The sequence below is a fragment of the Misgurnus anguillicaudatus genome, chromosome 16 (assembly GCF_027580225.2).
Source record: "Misgurnus anguillicaudatus chromosome 16, ASM2758022v2, whole genome shotgun sequence".
NCBI classification, from domain to species: domain Eukaryota; kingdom Metazoa; phylum Chordata; class Actinopteri; order Cypriniformes; family Cobitidae; genus Misgurnus; species Misgurnus anguillicaudatus.
This window is the reverse complement of record NC_073352.2, coordinates 22,570,026-22,582,280: the sequence shown is the minus strand read 5'-3', so window position 1 is coordinate 22,582,280 and position 12,255 is coordinate 22,570,026. Positions and strand designations below refer to the sequence as shown.

Genomic DNA, 12,255 nt, shown 5'->3' with positions numbered 1-12,255 from the left:
AAAAGACCACTCCAGGTCTATATCTAACAATTTAAAGTGCACCGTCATACAATCTGAACTGAGCATATTGAGCAAATATGGATAAATGACACAGGCCTCCGTCTTACATCCAATACTGAAAAATCGGACTTATACACAGACTCCTGCAAATTCTAACCTGCAATCCTCTAAAATATTCTCATCGAATACACGTGACACAAATATTAGCCTATAACAATACACACAAGTTTAACATCTATATCACAGATGAAGGGGAAAGATCATTGGGTGGTATAAAACATTTTAGGAAAAGAGAGAAAAATCTATAAATTACACATCATTTTGAATATTTCATAGACATTAGCGTTGTGAAAACGATCCCCAAAAACAATTCTCAGGGAAATAGTTCTGTCTGGGAAGATGCATCGCTGCAAATTACCTCAAATTGGTCTTCATCTGTTTGCTTGCATCATACAGGAAGAATTAGTGTGATGAGATTTATCCTCTTGTGCTTCCACAAATAACACTAACAATAAAAATATCATACGATTAAAAAGTTATAATCATCGACGTTTGGCACGTGATCAATCTCAGCATAATTACATATTTGTTGACTATTTCCTGAATGCTTTTTTACTTTGTACCATTGATGCTGGCCTTCAGATCACGTAACTGTATGTTTGAGGTGTCTGCACTTAAAGGGTATGGATGCTGTAATTACCATTAACGTGAGTTTAAAATAGCGTATCGCATACGAGCCCAGCGCAGCATCTATTGTGTTGTGCTGGAAAGCACTGAAAGGCCAGTTTTAATTAGAAAAGCAAATCAATGGATTGCGATACGCTGCATCTCGACCTTTCCTCACTCTAGAGGGTTTGAGTAAAGAGAAAGCCCGTCTAACAGTAGGTTGTTTAAAAGCACCGCACTTACATACCGTATGAACAAAACAACCCAAGATAGCATCTGTTGAAACATCAGGGTAAATAAGCTTTGGGTGTGTAAAAATTGCAATTTCTGTATGGCATGTACCAGTACGTTAGGCAGTATAACTCCATTCACCCGTAAGAGAGCAGACACTGTTTTACATAGAGTTGCCTGCAGTGTTATGGACATGGGGGACATGAAACATTATGGCAAATGACTACTCACGCCACAAGCAAGAGCGCAAGGAAGTGGCAGAGAAAATCCACTAATGGTTTTCACATCAAGACAGCCACCATGTCGTGAACATCTCTTTACTGTCACTGTTATATCTTCTTTGCACTGGAATCTGGCTAATGTTCACACATCAAAGGCTTCAGGCATTATCTGGCAAACTGTGAATAAATACATATTTTACAAATTATAAAAGAATGCCACTAAAATGAGCTTTGAGAGGATATTTCTACAGTAGCCTTACTCGAAAGTAAATACAGGGTTCCCACACCTTAGTTAACTTCAAATTCAAGAACCTTTCAAGGACTTTCCAGGTCCAATACCCTCAAATTCAAGTACTTAATGTTGGGACACATTTCAAGTGAGAGCAAGGTTACAATATGTTACCTTTTAAGATACATTGTTACAGTTCCCTTTCGAGGGAACTCGCGCTGCGTCACTGCGGTGACACTTTGGGGACGCCTCCAGGGGTAAGTGTGTCTGAATGTGTATATCAAATTTAACCAATGGTGAGAGCTAACGACAAAGACAGGGTGACGTGGGAGCCAGGAAGTATATCGCTATCTGAAATATTGCCAAAGACAACGTTACAGGGATGCAGGAAGTATGGCAAGGGAGACGCAGCGTCTAGTTCCTTTCTCAGTGAACAACAGTTACATACGTAACCCGAGATGTTTTCATGTGTCAAACACAACTATGCAAAAAAGCATTTTGGTATGAATCAACATTCGCATACAGAAGATATAAGCATTTAAAGCGAACAGTTTAGCACGTGTGCTTAAAGTCTAGATTTTTTTTTCACAGGGAATAATATGGATTTCCCCCCAGAAAACTTCTTGCATAAAATAAATTCAAGCACTTTCAATGACCTGTATCAATGTTTGTATTTTTTCAAAAACTCCCCAGGGCCTTGAATTTCCCTCCAGATTCACAAACTTTCAAGGACCCGTGGGAACCCTGTAAATTCTTTTATAGGTAAGGAATAATTGATGAATTATTTGAAAATAGTGCACACTCAAGGTGGTAATGCGGTACAATGCGATATATATAGACCGTTTCATCGAGCGCACGTGCGGTGACGTGATAAGCGCCTGGTCTGAACTTTACTGTTGTTTATTTTGCTTGTTATATAAATAAACTACTTTAAAAGGACTTTGTTGTTATTTATTCTTCGCAGAGTTTACCAAAAGTTATGTGATGACCACGAAAGCCGCGTGTTTATGTTGTTACTGCTGAAACCGTCTATATACAATTATTTCGCATATACCATGGTTACCACAAACATTGCTCTGGTGTTTTTTTTAAGACATTTGACAGATCAGGTGTGCATTTTACAGAACCCGTGGAAGATTTCTCAACCAATCAGAATAAAGCATTTGACAGGCCTGTGGTATAAAGGGATGTATTGTACTATGAGCTTCTTCATACTGTAAGTTTAATGACTAGCCCATATTAACATCAGATGCTATATAGTGAAAATTACAGCATATTTACCCTGTTTTAAACATCCCTGTAAAATAACCACTGTAACAATTTCAAAAATCCAGTCCTTAGAGTTTCTGAATCTATTAAATTCAAAAGGTAAAATGTAGTTGGAGAGGAAAAGGTGGCAGATCTAAGAGCTCTTAAAAATGGCCAATGGATTTTGAAGAAAACACACACACACACACACACACACACACACACACACACACACACACACACACACACACACACACACACACACACTAAGCTACAGTTCACTAAAATACTCTCCTACATAAAGGACTAAAAGCTACAAGTACAGAAAACCTATGACACGTCTGAAAACAGGAATGAATGGCATCGCTTTGATTCGAGCTTGCTTCACATACCCGCAGATTCGCTTTAATAAAACCTTTGACTCGGCAAGAGAAATGTCTATGTGTGTTTGAAGTGTTTACCGTAGATAAAGAGCAATAACATTCAACCATCTCGGGTACCTTGTGGCATCTCGCACTGCACAAATGTGTACACGCGGTAAGGTAGACGCTAAAATCAGCAGCTTTTCATGTTGCTACATACATCAGATCTGTGACATATGAATAAAAAACGTGATCAGAGAATATATATATATATATATGACTGATGATAAAATGAGAAATAAAATAAAAACCAAGGGGGGTGTGAACAGACCCGTACACTCTATATCGATGCTTTAGGCATTCTGTCAACAAAAAGAGCGTATTTGTGTGCCGAAAAATCCAATAGTGAGAAATCCAACTGCAGCCAATAATTTGACTGTTTGCAGATAGAGGGATGGACGTGAGCCAGATCAAGGGAGTTAGCGTCGTGAGATATAAACAGAACCAAGACAATCATGAAAAAAACAAACAAACAAAGTCAAGCAAACATCTGAAATAAACACACCTAAATTGATCAGGTTTTATGCAAGATGAGCAGTGGACCATTATATATATAAGGCTTCACAGAGAGTCATGGTTATCCTGTGATGAAGGGTGAGCGGCGGCACGCGTCTTTGAGGTTCATTGCGTATGCATGTTCATTTGGGCGTGTGTGTATATATTTTAAAAGGGGAGGGCTTTCCGGGTGGCCTTCTCTCAATCCCTGTACAACCCTCTTCAACATCCCCACTTCTGGGTCTTTGGCACTTGGCAAAGCTCGTCCTTAGCCGGCAAGCGATCATCGGACCATAGGGTTTGGATTGTGACGTGAACGGGATCTTTCCAAACCAGTGCGACGGTTGTCTGTGCAAAGAGAGGATAAGAAAAATTAGATAGGGACAGTTGCATTCACAATGGTGGACAGTATGGGAAAGACTTTTTAAAGGCAAACGGTCTGTTCTTTAATTTAATATATTGTATGTGTTTATCAGTACAAAACTATAAAGTAGAAAAACATATTCACACTTTTTGGACATTAAGTTATATGGTTACATGAGCCACATGAAGTTTACAGCTCTGTTGTATATCAGTTTCTCAGTTTATACAGGTTTATACAAGTTTTTGAATAGGGTTTGTTTCCAAATAAACTGAAAATGTCCTACTGACCTTCATTTCTATTTTAATTATATTGTTAACTTCTTAATAAACCACAAACAAACATGTAAACATTTATTTTGTCCTCAAATTCTTTACTGTAGTTCCCTCTCACATTCTTGCCTAAAAGCTCATTATGCAGCTCATTATGCGAGTCTTTGGTTTCCTCAGCTGTCAATCAATCCTTCTCACATACGGTCCCTCTAAACAAGAAGTGTCTTACAATTTCTAAATTAATATATTGTTTTATGTGAATGAGTAGGCAGAATGATTTTCACATCATTTTAAACTAGTAGATTCTGTTTAGAAAAGTCTTGTTAAAACATGTTTAGTATGGATTATGTAGACTTATATCAGTGGAAAAAAAAACACGCATAAACATTTTTCTCTCAAAAATACAAACATGTACATACATGTAGCTCATATAATATTGTAGCCCAGTTTGTCCTGAACGCAGTGTTATGAGACACTTGCCATTAATATGTTCAAAGCAACTGAAAAAAGACCAAATGTTAAAGCATGTCAGAACCTCTGCCAGTGTCCCAAAATGGTCGGATCCCAGATGGTTAAAGAAGATTTTTCTTAAAAAAAAAAAAAAAAAAAATGCTGCCGCTTGCTGGCATCTTTTTTTTTAAATGCTGGCAGGGAAAGAGTTAAGCAGACAGCAACATAAGATCTTCAGTCATTCGATTCATATCTAGTAACGTAGTAACGCCATTTAGTGTCTTATCTTGACTTAAGAGCTCATCCACCTATAACAACACAGACTGGAGAAAAGACTCTTAATGGGCACACAGTGCATTCACACTAGCTGTGCAAACTTCATAGGAGGGTTCGGTGTTTGAAGGAAGCTGCGTTTAATATTCAAATGGGAACGAAATTACTAGAATGTCATTTATGGTTATTAGCTGTTGCTTAGCAGGTCCTTTGTAGTGCTATTTGAAATGAGGCCAGCGAGGAAAGTGATGGAAACAAATACTAAAGGTGTTAGCTGAACTCGGCTACAGAGGCCAACCCATTATGGATCGCACAATGAACCTCTCCATTCCAAACATGGTGTAGTGAGAGGCTGGGCAGGGGCCATTTGGCAAGAAGAATGGACAACCTTTCTACATCCTGTGGATTCAGGAGCCAACACCATGCTTAAGCCACCATACCTTTCCTACCAAGCCTGGCAGTTCGGCCCGTGCCACTGCCATAACTCAGTGCCAGGTGCCTATGCCACCACGGGCTGGGCATAGTTTAATGGAACAGGCCCCATTTATCATGTCAGGTAATGAGTTAGGAGCAAGTGGGCACCACGGTGAAGGTGGATTTACACTTTAAACAAAATTGAAGTACAGCCCGCTTGCCAAGGTCAGTCGTGAGTGCCGATGAAAGAATAAGTTAGAAATCACTTTGTAAAGACCCTTTTATGGCTTTGCAAAAATAAATTTTGTCTGAAATAAAACAAGTCATTACTGCGGTCACTGCGCTATTGTAAGCCCGGTGTCGTCTGATTATAAGCCCGACTGCCTTGTGCTCGGAAAACCCCTTGCCTAGAGCCTTTTTAATTCAAGCTTCAGTAGACGTATAAATCTGTCCTAACAAGGAAACTCACCACAGGGGAGGGACAATGCTAATAACAAGAGGGTAATGCAAAGAGATAGAAGAGATGCAGTTACAGGAAAGATAAATAAAGAGTCTGGGGCAAAAGCTGAAAGCACAAATGGATCGAGCATTCGCGAGGAACTTCCTCAAGTAAAGGACGTTGACCTTTCAACTCCGCACGTTCCATTTCCAGGAAATCCATAATATGAGTTGAAATGACGGCTGAGTCTTTTATCCACTTCCACTTCAAAAAGCCAAATGCCTGAGGCCTCCAGGCGCTCCCACTCTCTCTATCCCTCTGAACCAAACGTGCATTTCGACTACCCATTGACAGCAGCGATAAAACAAAGAACTTTTCAGAACTTCTATGAGGACGGGCTGTTATATCAGATTTTATTTACAATTTCTACAAAGGGGCTTCTTTTTCTTATCTCAAGACCCAACTGGCATTCACAAACACACACTTTTGATAATATAGTTCTTCATGCCGGACTACACGCTCAGCCTGACACCGTGTAGGATGCAGAAGGGGAAAATGATTAAAGAGGGAAGGAGCAGGCACTGAGAGGAGAGAGATGATAATCTTAAAGGCCTAGTCCAAACAACTGCCATTGTTTCACCAATTGCTTTTAAGATGCAGCTATATTTTGCAGCTATATTGGAAGCTCATGTTTAGACTATATTGTTTGATTTGGATCTGAAGCAGTTCTTCAAGTTTGTGGACCAAATTGAAAATGGACGAAAGTATCACCTCTAGTTTGAAAGTGGTGGATTTGGAAAATAACGTGTAGAGCAATACTTCAGATAACTGCTCAACAGATTGTAGACGAGATTTAGGTGAAAAAGTCAATCTTTGAAACAAATGGGTGGGACACCAGACAAACCTCTAAAACTATAGAAGATTTGGACAGACCTTACTCTATCTCTTAATTTGAGCTGAAAAGCTCTTTTCGTTTCAGGTCTATCAAACTAAAATACTCAATCTACAGAAACAATCACACCAACCGCAGGGTATTTCTATTGGGCTGCGCAATATGAAGCTATTCAAGGATGAGCATTCACTTTCACAATACAAACACACCACCAGACAATTTTAAAATAACTACGGCACTGATCACAAATCATTTTTACCTGCTCTTTCCAGTGGATGCGTCTGTATGTTGGATGAACAAAGAAAATGGATTGAGGTGGAAAAGAAAAAAAACATATGATGTTAGCAACATGATCTCACAAAGTTCTGTTGTATAGTCACGGAATATTTTGCTTGTTTATCCGTTTTATTTGTCACGGATCCCCGCATTTTTCCATGTCCTTTCCACGGACTTTCTTTTCTGTGTCAGTTTCACGTATTGGTTACTCAATTGTTTTTTTCTATTTTTAAAACATTTTCGCGTGAGTTTGGGGTTAGATTTGGGGTTTGGGTTAGGATATCACTTTAACTATTGGTTTATACTATTTTTTTCCAGATTTTTAAACAATTGTCGCCTGACATTAGGGTTAGAGTTGGGTTTGGGTTAGGATGTTATTTTATGTTACAGAAAGTCGTTCTAGCCCCAAAAGCAAGCAAAAATGGTAAGAAAATAGGAAGAACAATTGAGTAACCAATACGTGAAACTGACACGGAAAAGAAAGTCCATGGTACAGACACGGGACAATGCGGAGAACCGTGACAATGACACGGATAAATGAGGAAAATATTCCGTAACTATAACAATTCGTGAGATCAGGTTGGATGTTAAGCTGGACTAATGTCCGCATTCTAGGATTTAATTAAAAGGGTGGTATTGGACGGCTACGCAGTACTTGGTGGGTTCTCCTGATTTTGCCAAGTGGATGATGTCCTCAGGGCAACATTATGTTGACCCTGGGACAACATTTCAATCAACCAATCAGATTTCAGAAATAAGTTTACAGTTTAATTTAAGTTTAAGCTTACAACTAGGATTAGCTGTTTCTAGACCATTGTTTTTCACTTATCATGTCCCTCTGAATTTAGGGTTTGGTACACGCACACACACAAACACTTTGCTTTGAACACCTATCAGACACTTCCACTGTATGATTGAGTGATGGGTCCCTTGTGGCCCCTCCTGCATTCTTCTAATGAGAATAAATGACATAATGGATTTTGCATTACTGTCATCTGCCTGTAATTACACGAAGTTACATCATCTGTAGAGTTCTTTGGCACAAGGTTTGTCCCATGAATAACAAATATGCTTCAATCAACAGTCTTGTAGTCACTATGTGAATAAGCACAGGTAATTGTGCTAGTGAATAATAAATGCAATGAATATTAAACAGACTGAAGCAAATACTTACAGTATATAAAATCGTTAAGCATCTGTCATATTGGAGAGATTTTAAAGGTGTACATTTGGTGCTAGATACACACACGCACACACACAAGCCTTTCAAGCACGTAATGTGTATCGCTTCATATTTTTTCCAGCTACAAAATGTAATAAAGGTGATTAAATCTCTGAGGGCCATGTGTCAACACACAGTGTTTACTGCTAGTGGGCCTTAGAGGGAGGGGTGTGAGAGAGAGAGAGAGAGAGAGAGAGAGAGAGAGAGAGAGAGAGAGAGCTGCAGTAGCTGCTATCTACTCTTCTCATCTTCAGCGTGCCTTTGTCAGACTCAAGCTTTATGGGTAATGGAGCACTAGCACTTGAAACAGAAAATATTAATAGGATGTGAAGGTATGTTATATCTTCGGTTGTAAGTTATGGGGCTGCAGGAGCAAAAACTACAGTTGTTCAAGCCAAGGTTTCCTTCAAAGCTAAAGAGTAATTGTTTTTTAGGACAGAGTCGATTCAGTTGGGAAGGTTACTTTAGCTGTAGCCAGTAAAGACTGGAAGGTCAAAGCAGTGCCTAACCCTTAGACAAGCGAAAACATTGCTTTATAGTCTTGGTCTGGGTGAAAAATGATTTGTTGTGAAGCAGCTATAACCATAATGAGTGATACAGTTTAGCAAAAAATAGTATTGAGTAGGACCCACTTTTGACACCAAAACAGCCCTGACCCATTGACAAACAGTTTTCCTTAAAGTTGATGTGTTAGAAGCAGCAAAAATTGGCAAGTGTAAGGATCTAAGTGACTTGGACATGGACCAAATTGGGATAAGTAGACGACTGGGTCAGAGCTTCTCCAAAACTGCAGTTCTTGTGGGGTGTTCTTGGTTTGCAGTGTTCAGTACCTATCAAAAGTGGTTCAAGGAAGTAAAGAGGTGAACCAAGGCTCACTGATGCACGTGGGGAGCGAAGGTTTGCCTGTGTGGTCCGATTTAACACACAAGCTACTGTAACTGAAATTGCTGCAAAAGTGAATGCTGGTTCTGATAAAAGGTTTCTCTTTATATATATGATGGCTGGCTAGTTTGTTTATAAAAAATAAGAACATATGGAACGTTTCTTTTAAATCATTACCAGACTGGATGTACAAACCTTTAAATAACCAACTAAATATGTGTGATGATAATTCTCTGTTTCTCTCTCTCTCTCCACACACACACACACACACACACACACGCACGCACGCACGCACGCACGCACGCACACATTCTGGTTTCCATGTTTTGTGTAGACGTAATGCATTTTATACCATACAAACTGTATATTCTATTCCCCTTACATACCCCCATTCCCTAACCCCAACCATCACAGAAACCCTTCTACTACTTCACATTTTCAAGAAACATCATTCTGTTTGATTTATAAGCTTGTTTTCTCATGGGGACCTCAAAATGTCCCCACAAGGTCAAAAAAATACTGGTATTCCCATCTATGTAGCATGTATATACACATGCTACATAGTACATAACTGAAATCTAATTTAAGGTTGTTTGTCACACTGGGCTATGTTAAATCAGCGTTAAGAAATATGTCTTAATCAAAAGCAGAACTGTGGGCATGAGTCATTAAATAGAAGAAAAAACTCAATGATAGTGAAAAAAGGCAAGAAAGAATAATTGTTTGACATTAGCTTTAACAAGTGCAGTGAGAAAAAAAATCAATGCACTGTACATTATTCTTAGTCTTGCAAGATCTGCTACATTGGCATGGGAACACAATCTTTACTGGGTGGCCCTCTGCAAAACTCCATACGTACAACCACTGAGTATCTGTGATGGCAGGAAAACTGACATCCCAGGTCATTTCCAGATTGAAATTTGAGCTCTTAAGTGCATTCTAAGCCATAACCTAAGCAAGAAAAAGATCAAAAAGAAGAGTGAGATGCCTAAAAATTTCAAGCGCCATGCTCTGCTGATATTACGGATGTTTAGACCAAGCGCGGAGCATTTGTCAGAGCCATCCACTGCAGATCCACAAGCAGAAAGAGTAAACACGCACGCTCCTAATCAAACTAAGATTGATGAAAGCTTAGATAAGCTTGAGGTCTGGTGTGCATTCTCCCAGAATCTCTCTTTGAGCCATTTCCAAACAAATGGGAGATGTGTTATGTCTAATCTGACAGTCTGTAAGACCTAAAAATGATCAAAATAATGAAGTAAGGCTACAAATAAAAATATGCCAAAAACTGCCTCTCAACCAGTGCGCTTTTTATAAAAGCCATGCTTAATATAATAAATAAGTGACCCAGATATTTGATACCTGCACTGCCCTTCACTTTTCACCGTTTCTACCTTTAAAACTGCATTAAAGTTTCATACTAATACTAAAGAGCAAAGGCTATAATGGTAGTTAAAAGGCAACATCTTAACAGATTTCTCTGAAGGCTAGCTAACCGGCTGCCCCCCAGCACCCTGCATTGTCCGACTCGGCTGCACTGGTCAAAGCTGAAAGGAGAGCCAGGCCTTAGAGTAATGCTTCTTGACAGCTCGGCACACAATACGGCACAGGAGAGCTGGAAATCACTACACATGTCGATAAACAAATGCTTATTTTTAGAGGAGAGAGCAAGGCAATAGTTTATTTCTGTTGCAGGATGGCCCTGACAGTTCTGTAACATGGGCAGAAGAAAAACTATGGTTGTGTCAACGGCAGGAAGTCCTAGCCTCATGCAGGCCTAGTAGGCGAAGCCTAAAATTTTGACTGTTTTTTATAAATAAAACAATTGCAGAATTTTAGCTGTTGCTGTAACCAAAACCTCTCCAAAAAGGGAGATAGGAAGCAAAGGCACACACATCAGAAGAAAAACATCTAATAGATCACAGCCTGAGGCTAATCTGCAGTGCTATCATCACCTCTGCAGTGTTGTAGGAAAAGCAAACGTGCACTAATAGCAATATGGCTTATTCTCCCCACCGCTGCAGGCAAGAAACTCAGTATTCATCCTCTCAACAAAAAAAATGCTTACATTTTTTTTTAAAGCCATTTCATGTGTGTTTGTAATGTTGTTATAAGCCCTAAAACAAAACATTATACATATTAGCAGGTGTTATTTATCATTCAGAGAGGATGTAAACATGTTCAATTCAGTAAAGGTGAGCGGCTTAACCATGTCCACTAGGCCCCAAAACACCATACTGTCCATTTAAGACTAGCTGACTTGCAAGTACAATGGCCATACCAGCGCCTTAAACCCTAATAAGTCCGTTGGGGTCAATCTTGCCCCCAAGCCACTTTTCTTTAGTTAAAAAACATGGTTCCCTTCTTCTCAGTGGAATAAGATTTAGTGATCTTTCTAGACTATCTGTCAAGATTCATATAAAAAACCGGCTTGATTCGATCGTTCGTGTTAAAAATGACCAAAAGAGGCCCTTTGGGGGTAAAAATGACCCCAATTGAAATGAATGGGAAATGCAAAAAAAAATCAATGCATCTAGAATAAATCTGAAAATTTATGTGGCAATGTGTAAAAACAGACATTTCAAAATGCATAAAAAATACTATTTGAAATAACATTTATTATTAATGTGCTTTGTAATGTTTATATATACATAAATTCACAAAATGTATCAGTAAAGTAGTGATTTAAGCAGTTGGCCAAATCCAGTGAATTGAATGGGTCTCTATGGGCATCTGCTGGTCAAAATGATTTATTTCCTAAACTGTAATTCTGTTATGTTTTTTTTCTAATCACCAGATGACCAAATTTAACACATAACATCTAGATCAATATCTAAAACCAATTAAAATCAAATTTATGTGATTTATGTGAAATCTTCATAAAAATGTAATATTTTACAGGCAAGCTAATGGTGTAGTTGAGGAATTTAGTGGTAAACAGGTACAAGTACTTCATATCTCCTAAAACACAGCATTAATGTATAGATGGGAAGTAAACAAAAATATATATTAATATATATATTATTTGTATAATTAAAAATGTATATATTTTTTGTAATCACTCTGGGGATAATAATTTCTGGGGTCATATTTACCCCCAAGGACCCATGAGGGATAAAAAGCGTCAAAAGTTGTTTGGATAGACTGAACAAAGTTTCATAAACCCTTCTCCATATTGTGCATTATATGCACAAAGGACAAACGAAAATATCATTTATCCATAACACGTACGTAAGTGTCAGTGACAGTGAAGTATCGGCTC

The 12,255-nt window shown here is 38.6% G+C and overlaps 1 protein-coding gene across 10 annotated transcripts in view; it reads right to left on the bottom strand.

The window, feature by feature from the left end:
- Positions 1 to 282: 282 nt before the first annotated feature.
- The window catches only part of diaph2 (diaphanous-related formin 2), a 510,829-nt gene continuing 498,856 nt past the window's right edge, over positions 283 to 12,255 (bottom strand). For 8 of the 10 annotated variants that reach the window (XM_073854348.1, XM_073854345.1, XM_073854344.1 and 5 more), the window contains 2 exons: positions 6,873 to 6,894; positions 283 to 3,860 (listed from right to left, as the gene is read on the bottom strand). In XM_073854348.1, the coding sequence (XP_073710449.1) occupies positions 3,656 to 3,860; positions 6,873 to 6,894 (227 nt within the window). In that variant the 3' untranslated portion in view covers positions 283 to 3,655. The remainder of the gene's footprint in view (positions 3,861 to 6,872; positions 6,895 to 12,255) is intronic. The other 2 variants (XM_073854351.1, XM_073854352.1) reach the window with 1 other exon arrangement.